The sequence below is a fragment of the Leptidea sinapis genome, chromosome 39 (assembly GCF_905404315.1).
Source record: "Leptidea sinapis chromosome 39, ilLepSina1.1, whole genome shotgun sequence".
Classification (NCBI taxonomy): Eukaryota; Metazoa; Arthropoda; class Insecta; order Lepidoptera; family Pieridae; genus Leptidea; species Leptidea sinapis.
Genome location: NC_066303.1, coordinates 7957689 through 7976136, shown reverse-complemented (window position 1 = coordinate 7976136; position 18448 = coordinate 7957689). Strand labels below are relative to the sequence as shown.

The 18448-nt window shown below is 34.9% G+C and overlaps 2 protein-coding genes across 4 annotated transcripts in view; one reads left to right on the top strand and one right to left on the bottom strand.

The window, feature by feature from the left end:
- Positions 1 to 7213, top strand: part of LOC126976066 (E3 ubiquitin-protein ligase RNF19A-like) — a 98231-nt gene extending 91018 nt beyond the window's left edge. For both annotated transcript variants that reach the window (XM_050824230.1, XM_050824231.1), the window contains 3 exons: positions 1536 to 1678; positions 4638 to 4800; positions 5582 to 7213. In XM_050824230.1, coding sequence (XP_050680187.1) covers positions 1536 to 1678; positions 4638 to 4800; positions 5582 to 5652 — 377 coding nt within the window. In that variant the 3' untranslated portion in view covers positions 5653 to 7213. The remainder of the gene's footprint in view (positions 1 to 1535; positions 1679 to 4637; positions 4801 to 5581) is intronic.
- Positions 7214 to 7919: 706 nt separating this feature from the next.
- On the bottom strand, positions 7920 to 16884 carry LOC126976070 (RING finger and transmembrane domain-containing protein 2). 2 transcript variants are annotated; one of them, XM_050824234.1, is made up of 6 exons: positions 16538 to 16884; positions 15649 to 15975; positions 14134 to 14288; positions 13686 to 13956; positions 12745 to 12960; positions 7920 to 11319 (listed from the first exon to the last, which is right to left on the bottom strand). In XM_050824234.1, the coding sequence occupies exons 1-6, from the start codon at positions 16754 to 16756 to the stop codon at positions 11086 to 11088; spliced, it is 1422 nt and encodes a 473-aa protein (XP_050680191.1). In that variant the 5' UTR covers positions 16757 to 16884; the 3' UTR covers positions 7920 to 11085. The 2 variants fall into 2 exon arrangements, with proteins under 2 accessions (XP_050680191.1, XP_050680192.1); XM_050824235.1 differs by having other exon boundaries at positions 16571 to 16884.
- Between the last annotated feature and the right edge of the window lie 1564 nt (positions 16885 to 18448).

Sequence of the window (18448 nt, the reverse complement as noted above, 5' to 3'; positions counted from 1 at the left end):
AAATGAAAAGTCTACTTTTTGACAAAACCAATGCACGGATTTCGTTAATTTTTGGTATATCGTCAGCAAATATGCTAACAAGTATGTACCTACAGTTGTTGTTTCACAGTTCCATACTGTATGAGCTGATATAATGAATGAGAGCACTCGGTCCCTGCTGTGAGTGAACTTTTAACAAATAGTGAAAACATACAGAAAATGAAAATTTTATTGATGAAAGATGAGATGAGAATACTTTATTGGACTTATTGTAAAACAAAAAACTGATAATAAATACTAAAAACGAGGCAGTAAGAGCCCGGGCTATAGCCTGTTCGCAAGAACGAATTAAAAAACAACGAATTAACAAATTTATTTAGTTCATTCTTCATAAGCGATCCAAACGCCATTCAGCAAAAGGCACTTCATGGTACGAATTTTAGTGATTTCGTTTAGGTACCTAAACTGAACTGCATCGGAATCGTATCGCTTATTAAAAGTTGATGGTAGGCTCTCTGATCGGGCGAATAGCTAATCGACCTAAATTACATTTTTTAATTTTAATTATTGGTTCGATTCTCGAACACTGGGCAAATAAGACAACTTATTACGTCTCAAGGTGACGAGCGCAACTGTAGTGCCGTTAATAAAAAAATGTTTAATTTGAGAAAAAACAAGGGTTAATTTCTTTTATAAATTATACTACAAAGTTAGTAGTACCTAACTGCAAATTTTAGTAGAGCATTTTCAATTTAACCGGGTAATACAGTTTTTTTTTGTAACAACAAAGAGGTTTTTTACTACTGAAAATCCAATTACATTTTTGGAATCAATAAATATCTCTCTTATTAAGACGAAAACCATTTATCATCTTATTTATTCTATTTAGTGTTAAATTACTTATAATTTACAAGAAAATGTTATAAGAAATGCACATATTATCACTAAAATTATAATGTCGAAGTAGGCTGTATGTAATCCATCACATTACATTTGCCGTCGGAAAAAAAACTTGCGCGCAATTTTCAAAGATGTTAATACTTCGTAGTAAGAGGTGGAACTGCCTAAGTAAAAATTTAAATTTAGTTTTGTATAAAATGTGCGGTCATTTGACATAAGTTTCAAATAATAGTAATTATAGTATCGCGATTGGCCACGAAGTATAATCCGGCAAAGTTTGAAAGCGAACAGTTGCATAAAACGTAGTGGATTTCGGCTATCTCCTTTTTTGCAAGATTATAGCCGTCATCTGTCAATCTGCACGTGTCATACAATCGAGTGAATCACTTTTTTCTTAGAAAGTGTCGATAGCCTACCATTTTCTACTTTATTTACATATATTGTTTGCAGTTTGCAACGAATACTGCAATACATGTTTGTTTTTTCTTCGCAAATGTGTTGAAAAAGTGCGTATGAAACGCGTGAGCAACTAGCCCACTAGACTTCAGGGCTGCAACCCGCGGCCTCATATATAATGAGATACTTAACACACTTGTGTCACAATATACTATAATGGCAGGGCGGGCATAACTGATGTATGACGATGTTTTGTAAAGGTGACGCGTCACTGTCGGCCACGTCACAGCACGCGGAGGTGCGGGCGGCGTCGCTCGCGGGTCTGGCGGGCTCTCTGGCGTCGCACGACACGCACGAGGCGCACTACGCTAACTACCCGCTCTCGCCCTCACACCGACTGGAGGTATGTATACATTCGCGCCTTCTGCTTCCCGGGGGAATAAAAAGAATAGGGGAGTACTTTTTTATGAAAATAAGGGACGAGACGAGCAGTACGTTGAGTTAATGGTAATGGATACGCTCTGCCCATTACAATGCACTGCCGCTCTGGATTTTTGAAAACCGAAAAATTCTAAGCAGCACTACAAATGCTCTCGTCACCTTGAGACATACGATGTTAAGTTTCATTTTCCCACTAATTTCACTAGCTACGGCGCCCTTTAGAACTTAATCATCTAATACGGTAATGCGTAGAAAGCGATTCACTTGATTTGCTTAAACAAACTTGTAAACGGCATTGACGTTATTGTACGTTTACAAGTTACAGTTACAGACTAGACTCTTAATAAGGTCGTTAAAAAATGTCCGAGGGGCGTTGTTTATACATATACTTATACACATAGAATAATAACGCTGAGAAATATAGTTTCATTCATAGTTCCTGTCAATATTGAAGTAACATTATTATTAATGTGTGCGTGAGCATCACGTACTTACATTCGCCAACACTCACAGACAGCCAAATAATGTTGCAAGTGAATAGACATTTACCTTTTTATGTAATAAGAAAGAATAAAAAAAATATAAATTAAGAATTTAATAAAAACATCACGTTTTTAATTATTGTTGCATCAATTTTTGAAGTGTAAGTAAAGAAGTTCGTTATTATCGTTGTGTTTTGAAACTCGATGAAACGAAAAAGCGAAACGATAGAGGTGCCGTTCCCAGCTCTATCCGAGGTTCGAGGGTGCAGAGAACGAATTTGGGATAATTTTTTTAATCGAAGATGGCAGTGGTGAAGAATTCTTTTGGGGCTATACGTATGCGTGGTGGTTATAATGATAACCCTAATGCCAAACAACTTATAGGCATCTTTCGGAAAGTGTTGTGCCACATGGAACTAAAATCGTTGAAATCATACTTTTGCATGGCGGCCATATTGGATTTCAAAAAAGTCATTTTTCAATTAAATATCGCGCACTGATTGTCCTGGAAGTTGACAGAATGACACTGACGCGGCGTAAACGTATGTGGTCATAAACGACCACATTGAAACTGATTGATTTCGCTTGGGCCTACTCACGTTCTAAGCGTTATTATTCTAAGTTTATACAGATAACATTAAAACATTAATTCAAATTAACGCCTGATTTCGTGGCAGTAATGTTCAAGTCTATTGTATACGTTCATTAAAAGTAGTAACACTACGTCACGCGCTAGACGGACGCAAACACGAGGCAAGAACATTTTCTTTTAGCAATTGAATTGCAATTATTTAGCAATATGATTGTGTAATAACACTAACTAATAACTTATAAAATTATTTACAATTAAAGTATTATTTCTTACATAATTTTGTTAATTTAAAGGGCCATTTATCTTAAATACGACAACCATCCTTAATAAGTTTAGATATGTAGCATTGGTTATTTGGATAGGTTTTTCACTGAACACTTTGTGATTACGTGGCAATGTATTCAAAGCGCGGCCTAATAGACGCGTAGAATGAGTTTTGCTTCAGACAATTTTTGAGCGTGATTGTCAATCTAGATGTTTATTGTACGTCAATGCTAAACGGTCATAATGAATTTTTATATCTTCTGTAAGTAATAATTATTAAATATTTTGTGACGTCATTTGTTCGTTTTTCTATCATGATTAAATGACAGCTTTAGGGTTACGACTCAGATGGCACTGACTCTGTTGTGAGCAGATGGTTATGGTCGCAGAGCATTCTGTTAATTCTTCCCATCAGTATGTCTAAAAAATATACAGTAGTGGCGCTGTAATAGCGACATTAAACACATGGGTAGACCTGTCTAACCTTAATCGTAAAAAAATAATTCTGAAATTTAAAATAAATAATTAAAATTTTCAAACAAACAAACAAATTACATATTTAGGAAACAAAATTTTGTTTTCACCCATGCTTTAAGTCCTCTCTATTAAAGATTCTAAAATAGTTAGCTTACTGTTAACATTAAAAAAGCCAGTCCTAGTAACCATTAAATCATATAACGAGTGTTGTAATGTTGTACTGAATTTCATTACAACACTCGTTTGGATGATGTAATGGTTATTGGGATTCATCTTATGAGTGTAGATAAAGTCTTGTATGCAACTATTGATAATTAGGTATTAAAACACTCATGTCATATTACATCACGTGTTATCGTGTGATAAACCCACATTCGTGTTTTAATACCTCTTAATACACAACACTTGCATAAGTAACTATTAATCACCCTTACGTGGTCATACAAGACGGCACGAAATAGGTCAGTGCCTACGCTAGCGCGCGGCTACTAGATTTCTTACAGGATGTTCCGAAATGGAAATATGGACAATTGATTTATTTAGGTGAATTATGTATTTTTTTAAATATTCTTTCTAATACGGTTAAGTAGTTCTACTCGAGTGTTTATTTAATGTCGCCATTGTAGCGTATCGCTTTTTTTTATGAAAAAAGGAGGATAAATGAGCGTATGGTCATCTGGTGTTAAGTGATCACCGCCGGCCACATTCTCTTGCAAGACCAGAGGAACTACAGGAGCGTTGCCGGCCTTTAAGGAAAGTGTACGCGTTTTTTTGAGGGTACCCATGTCGTATCGTCCCGGAAACACCGCACGAGAAAGTTCATTCCACAGCTTTGTAATACGTGAAAAAAGCTACTCGAAAACCGCACTGTGGATAACCGCCACACATCCAGATGGTAGGTATGATATCCTAACTTGTGGCGTGTCGTGCGTAGGTAGGTAATTCGGCGGCAGAAATCAGGTGAAACAGCTCTTCGGAACACTCCTTGTGTTAAATGCGGTAGAAGATGCACAATGAAGTGTATCTCTACGCAACGCCAAGTGATCCAGCCATGCGAAATAATATATGCACGCTGTATATACAAAACTCTCACGCGAATGCCGCAGGTGACCGCGGACGTGGCGGCGTCGGACTCGGCGAGCGCGAGCAGCGAGTGGCCCGACGAGCTGCCGTCGACGTCGGCGTCCACGTGCACGTCGACGCGGCGCCTGCGCAGCCTGTTCCTGTACGGCTCGCCCACGCCGCCCACCCCGCCAGACCCCGAAGCTGGTACTTTGAAAAACCTCTTTCGATCTCTTTTAATTTTCTTAAACTTGGTTCCCGTTTAAAAGTTGCATATCTAAATCACTTCTACCGCATCGGACGGTGCGTTAATTTCTCCCAGTTTTTTTTGCAGCTTTTTATGCTAACGCTACTTCGCTAGTTTATTTATACGTCTAGATCATAGTTTCTCAACCTTATTTTGCTCACCGCCCACTTTTAGAATATGTTTTTTTCTAGAGTATTTTCGTGTATTTTTTTGCCTTTTTAGACTATATTTTTTAATCTACCCACGCCCCATTTGCGCCATCGCAATGCCCCCTAATTTTCTCTGGGTCTTCTACTGCCCCCCCCCCCCTCAACGTGGGCGATAACGCCCGCAAGGGGGCGTTATCGCCCACGTTGAGAACCTATGGTCTGCTAGACAGCTGTGAAAACGCTAAAAAAATTGAGGTTGACTACCTCTATTTTGTGTACCGTACCAACACTAACAACGTGACATGATACAAATTGCGAGTGTAAGACGTAGCTGTCACACACACTAAACTAATAAACCTGGCCTGTTTTTATCGGTTGTATAGCAGCAAGAGGTAGCAGCTAGATGTATAAATTATTTAAGATTAAAATTCAGTGGTAAAAAATATTTCATTATCATATTATTAATTATTATGATCATAATTTTTGTGCAATGAGAAATCACAATCTACTTACTGGCTTTCATATAATTGCAAGGAAGAAGTAAAATAAAAACTCATATAACAGATTCTAATCACCGTTTTAATAATTGCAGGTTCTTCATTACCAATACACTCGAGTAGAATAGAGCTAGCGACGTGTGAAACGAAGAATGAAGATTCGTAACGAACCGCTGGCCGCTCTCGGGCTTCGTGTTGCGTCGGCTCCAACGAGTCAGTGTTCGTCCCGGGTGGGAACGGTCGTCACTTGACAGTGCGGATAATGCGTAGGAACGTGTCTTAGACGATGTATGATTGGACAGACAAAAGTCTGCTTCGGCTACGGCCATCATTGTCTCTCTCTGGCAGTAACAAATCTATTCATCTCAGCGAAAGAGTCGATTTAGGTATATATTTCAGTCCAAATTGTTGATTGTTCTATTTATTATTATTTTTTCTTGAGACTACTTTCTATTATGACATTTTCTGAACAGTGTACATAGTAGAGTCGATAATATTTGATACTTATTCTGTGTATAAGATGAAAGTAAAAGTTTCTCAAATAAGCCTTAATGTACGGAAACATCGAAACTGTAAATATTTTTTTTTAATTCAATTTATATTTCAAAGCCCCGTTTAGTATTTTTATATATTATTTCTATTGTAAATATGTATATAATATGTTTTTGTTAATGTCACCATCCTTATTGAGATAAGCAAAGACGAAATTGTGAGTTACTTGACCGTCTTTGACATCCCTTAAATCTTGATTGTAATCTACTTACCCAACGTCATAGATTCTGAAGTTTTTTTTTTCGCAACCCACTTCGTAGTTAATCTTTGTGATAGCAGTAAGTGATTCCATCCTATGAACAATATTAAAGATCGATTTTTGTCATCGGGCTGCCCGCCTTTATATCAAATCGTATGAATTTTCTATATCGTTGTAAATATTCCGTGTCGTTAGTCGTTGACAAATTTTATAATTAGCTTTTTAATTAAATTCAGGTTAATTTAAAAACTGATTATATTATTTATAATGTATATTTAAGCGGCGAAGTTATGGCGAGTTATAACGACATCTAGCAATGAGAAAACTTTAATAATTACATTGAGAACTTATTTAATTACAGACAACATAAGCAAGACAATATTCAGTAAAAATAATATTATAAATGTCTTTCTAGTCATAATTTTGAAGTTGCTGCAAATTGCTAGCTCGTGTCACACTCAAATGACTTAGACATAAACAAGTCAAGCGAAGTGAAGCTATATATCAAGTTGTTTTAAGTCTAGTTAAATGTTGAAATAATAATATAGTTGGTGTAGTTTCTTGGAAAACATCATAAACAACGAACCGCAGCCATTTTTACAAATTCGGCTCGAAGGACTAAAAATATTCAAATTTAACAACTTGCCGGTATTACCCAACAAGAAGCATTTAAAAGGCATAATCAAAAGCTAATTTCAGCGTATGTTATAATTCGATAACGATGTATGGCAAAATATGATCTAGATATAGAAATCGCCAAACGAATATTGTTTAGTTATGCGGCGCTAACAACAGCTGGGCGCCGCCGATAGACGCTTCGTACTTCGTTGAATGCATTCTATCAAATATGTGATACTCTATAATAATTACTATTAATGATCTAAATTATTTAATTTTTCACATTTGTAGGCAATTATAAGTGTAAAGTGGTACGCTACGTGAATCAAGTGTAAACTATCATAAAACTGTAATTATATTCTGTGTTTCATTTCATGTATCCTTTATTAAACGGATCATTGGTGGCGCCAGATACCATAGTTTAAGGTTATTTAATAATAAAATCTTTTATTGATTATCAATTATATTTTATTCTTAGTTACCATTCTTGAATATTATGTACATTAGAATTTTGTGCATTTACATTATTAGAAGATATCATTTTTTAATCCTATAAAGTAACAAATGTTTAGAGTGAGAGAGCCTGAGCCTGCCTAACGCTGCTGTATGCTTGAGAGAAAGGGAAGCCAGACAGACTGGCGACGTAACGCGTTACGTTACGAAGCGGTTTACCCTCCCATAAGAAGTTATCACTGCAAAAATCGCAATGATACGACTTGTTTTTAACGCCAAGCTGTTTACGGAGTTCATAGAACTAGAATTCCGATATTCGACCAACAGCTCGTCGTTGAACGAGCAAATAGTTCGAGCTTATTCTGGGATGCTTTAGGCCAAAAAGCATTGCTTTATGTGTGGCCGGTCCGGGGCCTTATATACAGGAGTCCCAGAAATAATGGGTAAACATGTAACCACAACGTGCATACAGATTTCTGTAGCAGTAATTGTAACATGGGAAGCCTGTTTTATTTTTATTTAGACTGCTTGTTAACAACTTTATGGTATTAAATTTAATTAAATTCAAGGACAGGGTATCTTATATGGTTATACAATAAAAAAATCTCATGTTTAACAAAACATTTTCTTTATTCATCACATCTTGCTTATAATAACACTGTTTACTTAAAATATTATTGAAACAACATCAACTACACATTTCTGTAGATGTAAGCAGATCTCCGCTGCGAACTGAGAACCAAAATACCTCAATATCTTTCATTTAACAAAAAAAATGCAAATATTATTGTTTATGTAGATAATTAATAAACTCTGTTTGTACTTTCGTAATATTATAGTAGTAGGTTCTTTAGAATGCTAAGAAAAAAAAAACCACATCTACAGAAAATGCGTAATAAATAAAGGATTGTAAACATACATTATACTTGTTTATGTTTGGCAAATGATCGAACAATATATATCTATTTACTAGATTTTATTATTAATTACTATTTGCATAAACATTTAACAATACTTTTTATAATGAATTAAGAGGGGCGGTATAGCTCTGCAAGTAAATAGGTGGATACTTAAAGTTTCATAGACAAAGCAGATTTGATTATTTGCCTTTAGAGCGCTTATTAATATTTTTTATTTCTGAATCTACACTATATTTAATAGACAAACCAACATCTGGTTATAATGAATATCGAATCTGTCGAAGCACATATCTATAACTATGTCTTTATATTCGCATTTTTTACAAACTAATATTTTTTATTACGTAGATTTTTCTATACAATCTGTTATAATATTTACATTATATACACAGAGTACAGATCCTTATACTATAGAAGAATGACAAATTAGAATCCTGATAAAGTAGTTTGTTAGATACTTAGAAATTGTTTAAATGGGTGTATCTTATTTGAAAAATATTGCACACTGTAACGATTTAATTTTTTTTAAAGCTATCGTCTCTTTGATTAGCCGAGAGTGAAAGAGACATCTTGTTCTCAAAGCTAAATTAATAAAAGAATAATGAATAGTATAAGATTCTTGAGTATAAACACTTAAAAAAAAATTACCAAAAAAAAAAACGATTTCATACATACTTACACATACAAAAACGATGAAAAATATTTTTTATCAACAACATTTGATGTTAGTGACATGATAGACCTATAAAATGAAAGAAAAAAAGAAAATTTTTGACATTCATCAGAGAAGATTTTAATTACAATGAAAGCAATTTGGGAGTGAACCTTTTCACAAAAAAAAAATGTTTCAAATCGGTCCATAAACGGCGGAGAGGTATATAAAAAATATACTGTCGAATTGAAAACTTCCTCCTATTTTTAAAGTAAGTTAAAAGTATTAAAAGGGCAACAAAAAAGGTCAATCAAATGAAATTCTTAATAATAATTATTATCAAAAACAGCTCGACCTCTATTGTTATGGCTAGCACATACGTTACGATTATTGACAGTTTCTTTCGATTCCGATTTATTATCCAAAATTTTATACTGCTTCGTTCAAATGTACAGTATTAATCGGACAAACTGTCAGTTTTTCTCATACACACATGTCGATTTAGTGCTGCAGATTTAACTGTACCGTCTAATCGTAACGTGTGTAGCAGTAATTAATCAAGAGGCATGAAATTGATATATAATTAATACTTCAATGAAATCACAGAAGTATATAAGTCACTTTGAGATCCAAATACTGTGTAGTTTGGTATACAATATGAATTATTTACATTTAGCAGAGACTTATGTGATTGGCACAAATGTCTGCATTGGGAACATACACACACACACACAGAGAGATTGCAAAATAGATTACTTGAACATAAGTAAATATATAAGATATGAAACATGTAAGAAAACAAAAATAGGTATTTAAAAACATGATTTCGCTTATTAAAAGAAACACACACATAAACAACACATATATAGGATGTGAAGATGATGATATCATAAAGTGTTTACTACGGAATGTCTTCTTTTATAACAGACTGAATCACAGAATCTGCTAAAGATCAGTGTGTCATAGCTGCATGTATTTGTCAAAACTTTTGTTTATCATTGGTCCAAATCTGTTCTGCTCACTAATTGTAAGCAGGACGCAGAAGCAGTAGAAGTAACAGTATTTTCTGCGGTAGTATTGTCGCTACATCCGTTTCCGCCAATAATATTGACGCACTACACAAATTATCTTGAAACAAACTAGGCATAGCCTGTACTATGGGTACAAGACAACTATATATTTAATACAATATACTTACTTAAACATACATTAATACATATAAACATTTATGACTCAACGTTTGCATTGTCTACCAGGATTCGACTAACCATTGGGCTATGTGGGTCGTCATATACTGTTGTGCTACCGTTTGGTAGCTATGGGGCGGTTGTCAAGGTCATGATATATGCCAAACGAAGTGTCAGCTATATCCGAACGTGATCGGGGATGTGGCAATGATCTCCCCTCAGGACGTATGTTTTAAGACTTGGGCTGAGATTTATAAAACGTACCTAGACTTTGCTCAGACTTTACTTACGAAAAACTCAGCTGAGTTTTAGCTGAGCGCAATCTTTGATTTGGTATATAAAGTCATTTGACAGCTGAGATTATGCTGAGACATCCCAATAGAATGGTCAAGCGAGTGCTACATTATTTTTATTAAACAAACTTTTACAATAAAAAGTATACGAAATTATAACAGTATCCAAAACTTATCTGATTATTAGTTTTGTTGAAATAAGTAATAACCGATGAATGATTCATGCGAAATGCGGACTTATTTGATAGGAGAATCGGAACGCATTTTAGATGCGTGACAGCAGATAGTACCGGATTTCTTAAATGTAGAACAACAGCTGCTGTTGTGATGACGCACTCAAAGCGATGTTTATAAATACGAACTTCGACTCAACTCGCTAGGTAAGTCTGAGCAGAGCCTAAGGCTAATCTATAGAGCGTACTTGAGACTTTGCTCAGACTTTACTTAAGTAAAACTTAGCTGAGTGCTTAGCATAATCTTTGTTTTCGTTTTTATAGTCATTTAACAGCTGAAATTATGCTGAGCTTAAGCTACGACACTCCAATGCAAAAGTCCAGTTCGCGTTTTATCACACTTAACTAAGTCTTACCTAAGTAAAGTCTGAGCAGAGTCTATGTTCGCTCTAAAGATTTCAGCCTTAAGTCAGTTCACAGTTATGGGAGAGATAATAGCCTACTTTACATCAAGTATATTTTGTCGTTGGCTCTCTTGTCAGGGTCGATGGTTCAGTAGAGCTGCATCTCGTAGGTGGTGGAGCCATCGCGCCAGGTGGGCTCATCCGCGACCCTGGCGCGACACAGCGGGCACGTGTGCTCGCGGTCCAACCAGGCCGCGATGCACAGCTCGCAGAAGATGTGCGAGCAGTCGAGCCGCACAGGCGTCGTGTACTCGTCGTGGCAGATGGGGCACGACTCGCCCGCCGACACCATCTGCTCGCCAGTCGGCTTCGTGCCAAGGTTCTGGGCAACAATGAGTTTGTCACAACGCTGCTCGAAGTACAATCACGACTGTTGCACATCGTGAGAAATACAGTCCTTAACAAATATTTCTAAACCATAAATAGATATTTAGGGACTAGAAATACGTTTCATATAATATAATTCATGATAATTAGTGACAAGCTGTTCGTGGCATGTGATTTACAACACAGAGTGACTGACATTGCGATTAATGTACGATCCTTGCTTGATTATACAGTTATCTGTTTTTTAAAATGAATTCAAATTCAAATATTTTTATTCAAAATAGGATGTGACATCACTTATTGAAAGTCGAAAAACAACCACCCATTCCAAAATGAATGCCTCAGACCTGAGAAGAATGGGTGCAACAAACTCAGCGGGCTTTTTTTTTTCATCGAATAATTATGTTTACAAAGTAATATTGTACAATTAAACTTATTATTTAATAGCCTGAGGGCGGTCACTCCATTCCCAATCTGTGGTATCATTAAGAAAGTCATTTATGGTATAGCAACTTTTACCACACAAACATTTTTCACTATTGTTTTGAATAACGTAATACTTTTGTTTTGAACATTTTCTGCGATCTTGTTGTAAAAGCATATACATCGCCCCACAAAAGACTTACTAACTCGACTTAGCCGAGTAGTAGGCATCATCAGTTTATGTCTGTTCCTGGTGTTAACATTATGGTTATGACAGTTTCTGGCAAATTCACTTTTGTGCCTATGAACGTACATTACATTATCAAGAATATATTGAGAAGCAACAGTCAAGATGTTAATTTCTTTGAATTTTGCTCTCAATGATTCTCTAGGACCTAGGTTATAAATAGCGCGAATAGCCCTCTTCTACAGCACAAATATTGTATTAATATCGGCACCGTTGGCCCATAGCAATATACCATAGGACATAATACTAAGGAAATAACTAAAGTATACTAGTCGCGCCGTATCTATGTCAGTTAATTGTCTAATCTTTTTAACGGCGTATGCTGCAGAACCAAGTCTGTTCGCCAATCCTTCAATGTTGAGGGAGTAGGCCTATAAAAATTTGCCGCAATTTACCTGTAATTAATTTTAGTATAATTTTCTGCTATACATTTTTTAGTATAATACAGACAGGTGGTGTAGCATTGTAATGGGCAGGGCGTATTGCCATCAGCTGAATGCCCTGCTCGTCTCATCCCTTACTGTCGTAAAAAAATCGACTTGTTGTAAAAAGGCATAAATTTATTTTCTCAAAATAGATTCCATTAGAATTCTTTAATTTTTAACATGATTGACTGACACATAGGCCCAGTAACCTGACTTCACTACTACTGTTTGTAAGTAGAACTAGGGCAAAGCAGTATCCCACTTCCTATCAAAATATATTAGTAATGGGTCTGTGTCTCAATATATCGTTGGAAAATACACTCACCACACTCTGAACAAGCGTCCAGGCGGCATTCTTGAACAGCCGCAGACGCACCAGCACCTCCAGAACCTTGGCGAAGACGTAGATGCAGGTGAGGGACACGCCCACCAGCCGCTCCGAGCCGGAGTAGGACGCCAGCAGGAAGTACACCCACGGCTGGATGGTGATGAGCGATCGGTATAGCTGTGACACAGCTTCCGTAAACAGGTACACCTTACCCTGATGAACCAAGAATGTAACGACTCAACTCAATATTATAATATTATGACTGAAAATTTAATATATGTTCACAAAAATTGTCACCTTTTTGCACTAAATAGTGATTTTCATTATTATAATAACAGCTTTAACGGTAAATATATACACTTTTATAATAAAGTCCCAGCCACTGTTCAGACATTATCTATAAATAAATTTAAATGTTTTATAAAAAAATAGCTTTGTAGTAAATCCTACTACTCCACATCTGAATACCTTACTGATCAGATAGCCTGGGACTAGATTATGATTATTTTATAGCAATAAGAATGACAGTACAATATTGTATATTTTATTTAAAAAAAAAAGGTCTAAAAGGAATGTGTGGAGAGTTTCTTCTCTCACAGACGGCCATTTGATTCCAAAGTGGTGGTAGTGTTAGGAATGACATCAAAGAGAATTCTAAAGTAAACATTTTTGAGAAATTAATTCCTTTTTTGCCTTTTTATATTAGCATAAAGAAAACCACATACCACATATAAAAAAAAGGGTCACCATACCCGCCAAAAAAAACTCTAAATTCAATTACATTTATTAATATTAATAGCGCTTTTTAAATGAACCAAATATTTTATTCAACTATTGAATCGTCAATTACCCCTCCCCCTAAGTGAGATTTCCCCCCTAGAACACCTTACGTAATTGATGGACACCTTCTTATATTTTAGATGGATTTAATAACTCACCCGTTTCTGATAAGGCAGCATGCAAGAAGGTACCATGGTTATAAGAATCTTGACGTCCACAGTGAATATCTTGACAATGAGGTCAGTGTTCATTACAAGCCACAGCAGCTCCCACACCTTGATAGGTTCTGTGTACCCAGGGAACATCACCACATTTGGCAACAGCCTGTCATGTCCAAACAGGAAATGCACAATGATGACACTGCCCAATGAGAATACCAGCTCACACAACAATGCCAGGAAGCTCCGGTTCACATGTTTACCATTTTCCCTGTGAAAACACAATATATTTTCTGTAGACCACAAAGAAACTAGTTTCTTTCTAGAATAGATTTATAATAGGAAGCTTACATCAAAATAGTAAGTTTTTAATAATCATAAATATGTCAAAAGCCATTCAGAACGAAATTTTATATTTAGAATAATAAATGTTTATTGTATAAATTACCTTCTAACTAGCATATCACTATGTGTAAACGTACAGAACAGCAATAAGAATGTGGCAATGGCCTCCCTGCTGTCGTACAAGTATTTTAGAAACAGCAGGAAATAGAATGGTAAGTAGCGAATCAGGAAATTCAATGTTGAACTAACGTCAACCACCTGAAATGTTTGTAAATAATATAATTGACAATGACAATGTAATATAAATTGATATATTTATTTTTCCTTGAAATGCTAAGCATTAATATCTTTTGTGTTAAATCGCCGTGTTTTATAAGTCTACTTGCCGCCTGCCGTCCCACACAGTATACAAAGTGGTTAAATGAGTCCCCCACCAAAGAATTCGTTTTTGCTGAACTATCAACTGAAAGACCTGGTTAGTTGTTAATGTGAAACCCTGCTGAAACAGGTTCAACATGTGTTTCACATCTACACTAGGCATGCTAAGGGGGCCACTTAACCGTAGAATGAGAGTTAATTTATTTTTACATTAACCAGCAATAGCAGGCAGTTATTGCAAGTTACAAAAGTCCAATCAAGAAAACATGCCTATACAATGTGGAAAGTATGCCTTCAGCTACCACTACTTCTTTTATTATTACTAAATTCTGCAGAAGTTATAACGACTTGTCCAATGACGTAGATCTAGATTTATTTTCTATATCTAGTACTACATTAAAAATAACTTTGACTAATAAGTTCTACCAATTCAAATAATTGTATTAATATAGTTTTAAAGCTTAAAATTAAATAATATCAATAGGTTTTTTTTTTTATGGAATAGGAGGACAAACGAGCGTACGGGTCACCTGTTGTTAAGTGATCACCGCCGCCCACAATCTCTTGCAACACCGGAGGAATCACAGGAGCGTTGCCGGCCTTAAATGTGGAAACTTTTAAGTAGCCTTCTTTAGTCTTAATTATTTCATAACTTATAATTGTAAGCTAGCTGTAAGTCTCCCAAATATTAATAACAAAATAAAAAAACAATATATAAATATTGCAATTGATAAGTTGTAGAGCAGCCTTGCGTTATTGTATCCATTTTCACAAAATAATTATATAATTCATTTTTATTAATAAATCTATATTCGACAAGGATTCTAACAAAGTTCCAAAGTAATAATCTCAATCCTAACATCTCTTTCTATTGAACAGTATGGTCTAATATACACTTTCATAAAAAGGCCTTGTTGCATGGAATGCCATATGCAAGAACATAACAATTGTAAAAACAAAATAATTGTAAATTCAAGTTAAAACTGTAATAATATCAGTTAAATACGAAGTGTGTGATACATTTATGTGCAGAGATTACAAAAATCATTTTTTATTAATAATTATAATTAACTTCCCTTTTGGAAGAGAATAAATAAGAAAAGGAAAGTAAATGTGTTTTATTTGTTGATTCGACAAGCTTTTATTCCCTGCACCTTTATATAATAATTACTTTTCAATTAATTGAATAATAAAAAGACAGTTGACTGCTTTCATATTATTTATAAGACTTGTGACCTACCTGTTGTGCACCATCATCACTCTGATTGTCATTGTCGGTGTTATCATTAATGTTGTTATTGTTATTGGAGGGATTAACAGATTCATTAATTTCCACATGAGAAGTGTGCTCTGAAATATTTGAGTCATGGGAGACACTTGAGCTCACTCCTTGACTTGTTAATGCTGGTGGTGTTCCTCTTTCAGTCACAACATATGTTTGAGCATTGGGGCCTAAGTTAACATGGGCAATGGAACTTTGTGGCCTTTGAAGGATCTCCCCAGTGTGGTGTGTGTTTGGAGGAGGACGAGGCAGCCACATTGGCAGAGACAGTCTTGCATTGTTACCCTATAATAAATACATAATAGTTAGCTTAGAAGCACATATTATAATATGTATACAAACTAATTAATAATTATACTACTTATGACATATTTTCAATGATGTGATGATGTATGATGATATAAATTATAATTAATAAAGCATCAGAAAAATCCAAGGTGTACAAGGTGAGTCAAGATGAAAACAGGAACTTATTATTTTATCATTGTGAAAATATATACAAATAAACATTTAAAGTAGGTAGTTAATAATTATAAATGTAATTTAAGTGTTTATATTATGTAAAACTTCATAAACCTAATGAAGATATTTTCACAAACTTAATATAAATAAGTTTTAAGGGATTATTGTGTCATAAATGAAACATTGGTATTGGTAAAAAAAAATTAGAATTATGTGTTTACATGAAAATGTCACAACTCACAAGACCATTATGTATTATCCAAAGTTCATGCTGTTAGTTTTAAGTATACAAATGAAAATAATATGTCATATGTCCAGAAGAAGAAGCGAAAAAAGAAAAAAACACATTAAAATAATAAATTAGTAAATAAAAGATATTAATTACATCAGTATCTGTAATCAATATTTCAATGTTTACCATTCGAGCATTTTCAACTAGAGGTCGAATTTCTCTGAACATGCTGTTCAGACGATCTCCAAGCCCTACGTTATTTCTCAACGGTCTTGAAACAGAATCCATTCTGTTGAGAGGACCCAAACGGGGTGCACTTTCTTGTGGCGTATCTTCGCCCATATCCAAATTGACTTGGTTTAATTGCGCCATAACTATGTTTTCTCTGGCACTTTTTACATACTAAACATTCTCCTGCAGTCTGCACTTTTTTAGTATATTTTGATGTTTGAGAGAAAAAAATATATCACATAAAATTATTATGATCTATGACACAATGAAGTTTATCTGTCTACTCTGATTTCATAATAATATCTGACACTTGACAGATTGTGATTGATTTTTTTTTTAATTTTTGGCACTGCACAGTATGCGCATCATAAAGCAACGGTTCGAACAAGGTAGGCTTTAAACTTAGTAAACCTTTCCAATGCTAGTATTAGTGGTAGACCAAAATCCAACCAAGCATTGTGTAAATATTTAGAAGATAAAGCAACTAAATCAGTGCTAAAGTTTTTGTAGGGAAAAATATCTCTACACTTAGCTGCATCATTTGCCAGTGCATCTACTTTCTCATTTCCATGGGTTGGTCCACTATGACATTATTCACTATTTTAAAAATTTAAATGAAATTTATTTCTCCATAGAATCTAATTGACTATACATTGAGAATTTTCGAATAGCGTGGGTATAAAAACTTTATGTACGTGGGTGTTTTTTTTTACTGTCACTCGTGTTAAACGGCTTGACGAGGTTAAGAATTAATCCGATAGAAGACGATTTTGATTAATTAATTTACTTAAGTATTCTTGTTAATTACGTATGGTTTAGTTTCACAATGGTATGCCACCTATCGCAGTAGGTAGTGTTGCGAAGTTACATTTTTGAAGTGAAAACTTCTTTTAGAGAGGTACGCATTTTTTTTAGATGAGATAAAATCTCTGGACTCGGGTCATCGTTACGAAACACAGCTATAGTGTGTACATATATGCATGTACATATAGCAGACCGAGAATGCGTCTAGATAAATAAAAATTGGTACCAGGCGATTCAAATTCAAATATTATTATTATAAAATAGGATGTGACATCACCTATTGAATGTCAAAAAACTACCACCCATTCCAAAATGAATGCTTCAGGCCTGAGAAGACTGGGCGCAACAAACTCAGCGGGCATTTTTTTCATCAAAAAAATATATTTACAAAGTAATATTGTACAATTAAACTTATTATTTAATAGCCTGCGGTCGCTCCATTCCCAATCTGTGGTATCATTAAGAAAGTCATTTATGGTATAGTAACCTTTACCACACAAACGTTTTTCACTATTGTTTTGAATAACGTAATACTTTTGTTTTGAACATTTTCTGAGACCTGGCTGTAAAAGCATATATATCGGACCACAAAAGACTTACTAACTCGACTTTGCCGAGTAGTAGGCATTATAAGCTTATGTGTATTCCTGGTATTAACATTATGGTGATAACAGTTTCTAACAAATTCACTTATGTGCCTATGAATATACATTACGTTGTCAAGAATATATTGAGAAGCAACATTCAAGATTTTAATTTCTTTGAATTTTGCTCTCAATGAATCTTTAGGACCTAGGTTATGAATAGCGGGAATAGCCCTTTTCTGTAGCACAAATATTGTATTAATATCTGCAACGTTGCCCCACAGCAATATACCATAGGACATAATACTATGGAAATAACTAAAGTATACTAGTCGCGCCGTATCTATGTCAGTTAATTGTCTATTCTTTTTAACCGCGTATGCTGCAGAACTAAGTCTGTTCACCAATCCTTCAATATGAGGGCCCCATTGTAATTTGGAATCCA

What these genes read in the sequence shown, in the direction of transcription:
- LOC126976070 (XM_050824234.1), bottom strand. Translation starts at nt 16,756, where the DNA reads ATGGCGCAATTAAACCAAGTCAATTTGGATATGGGCGAAGATACGCCA. An exon ending in AGTGATATGCTAGTTAGAAG is followed by an intron (nt 13,957 to 14,133) that starts GTAATTTATACA and finishes GTGTTTTCACAG; the next exon opens with GGAAAATGGTAAACATGTGA. An exon ending in TGCTGCCTTATCAGAAACGG is followed by an intron (nt 12,961 to 13,685) that starts GTGAGTTATTAA and finishes TTGGTTCATCAG; the next exon opens with GGTAAGGTGTACCTGTTTAC.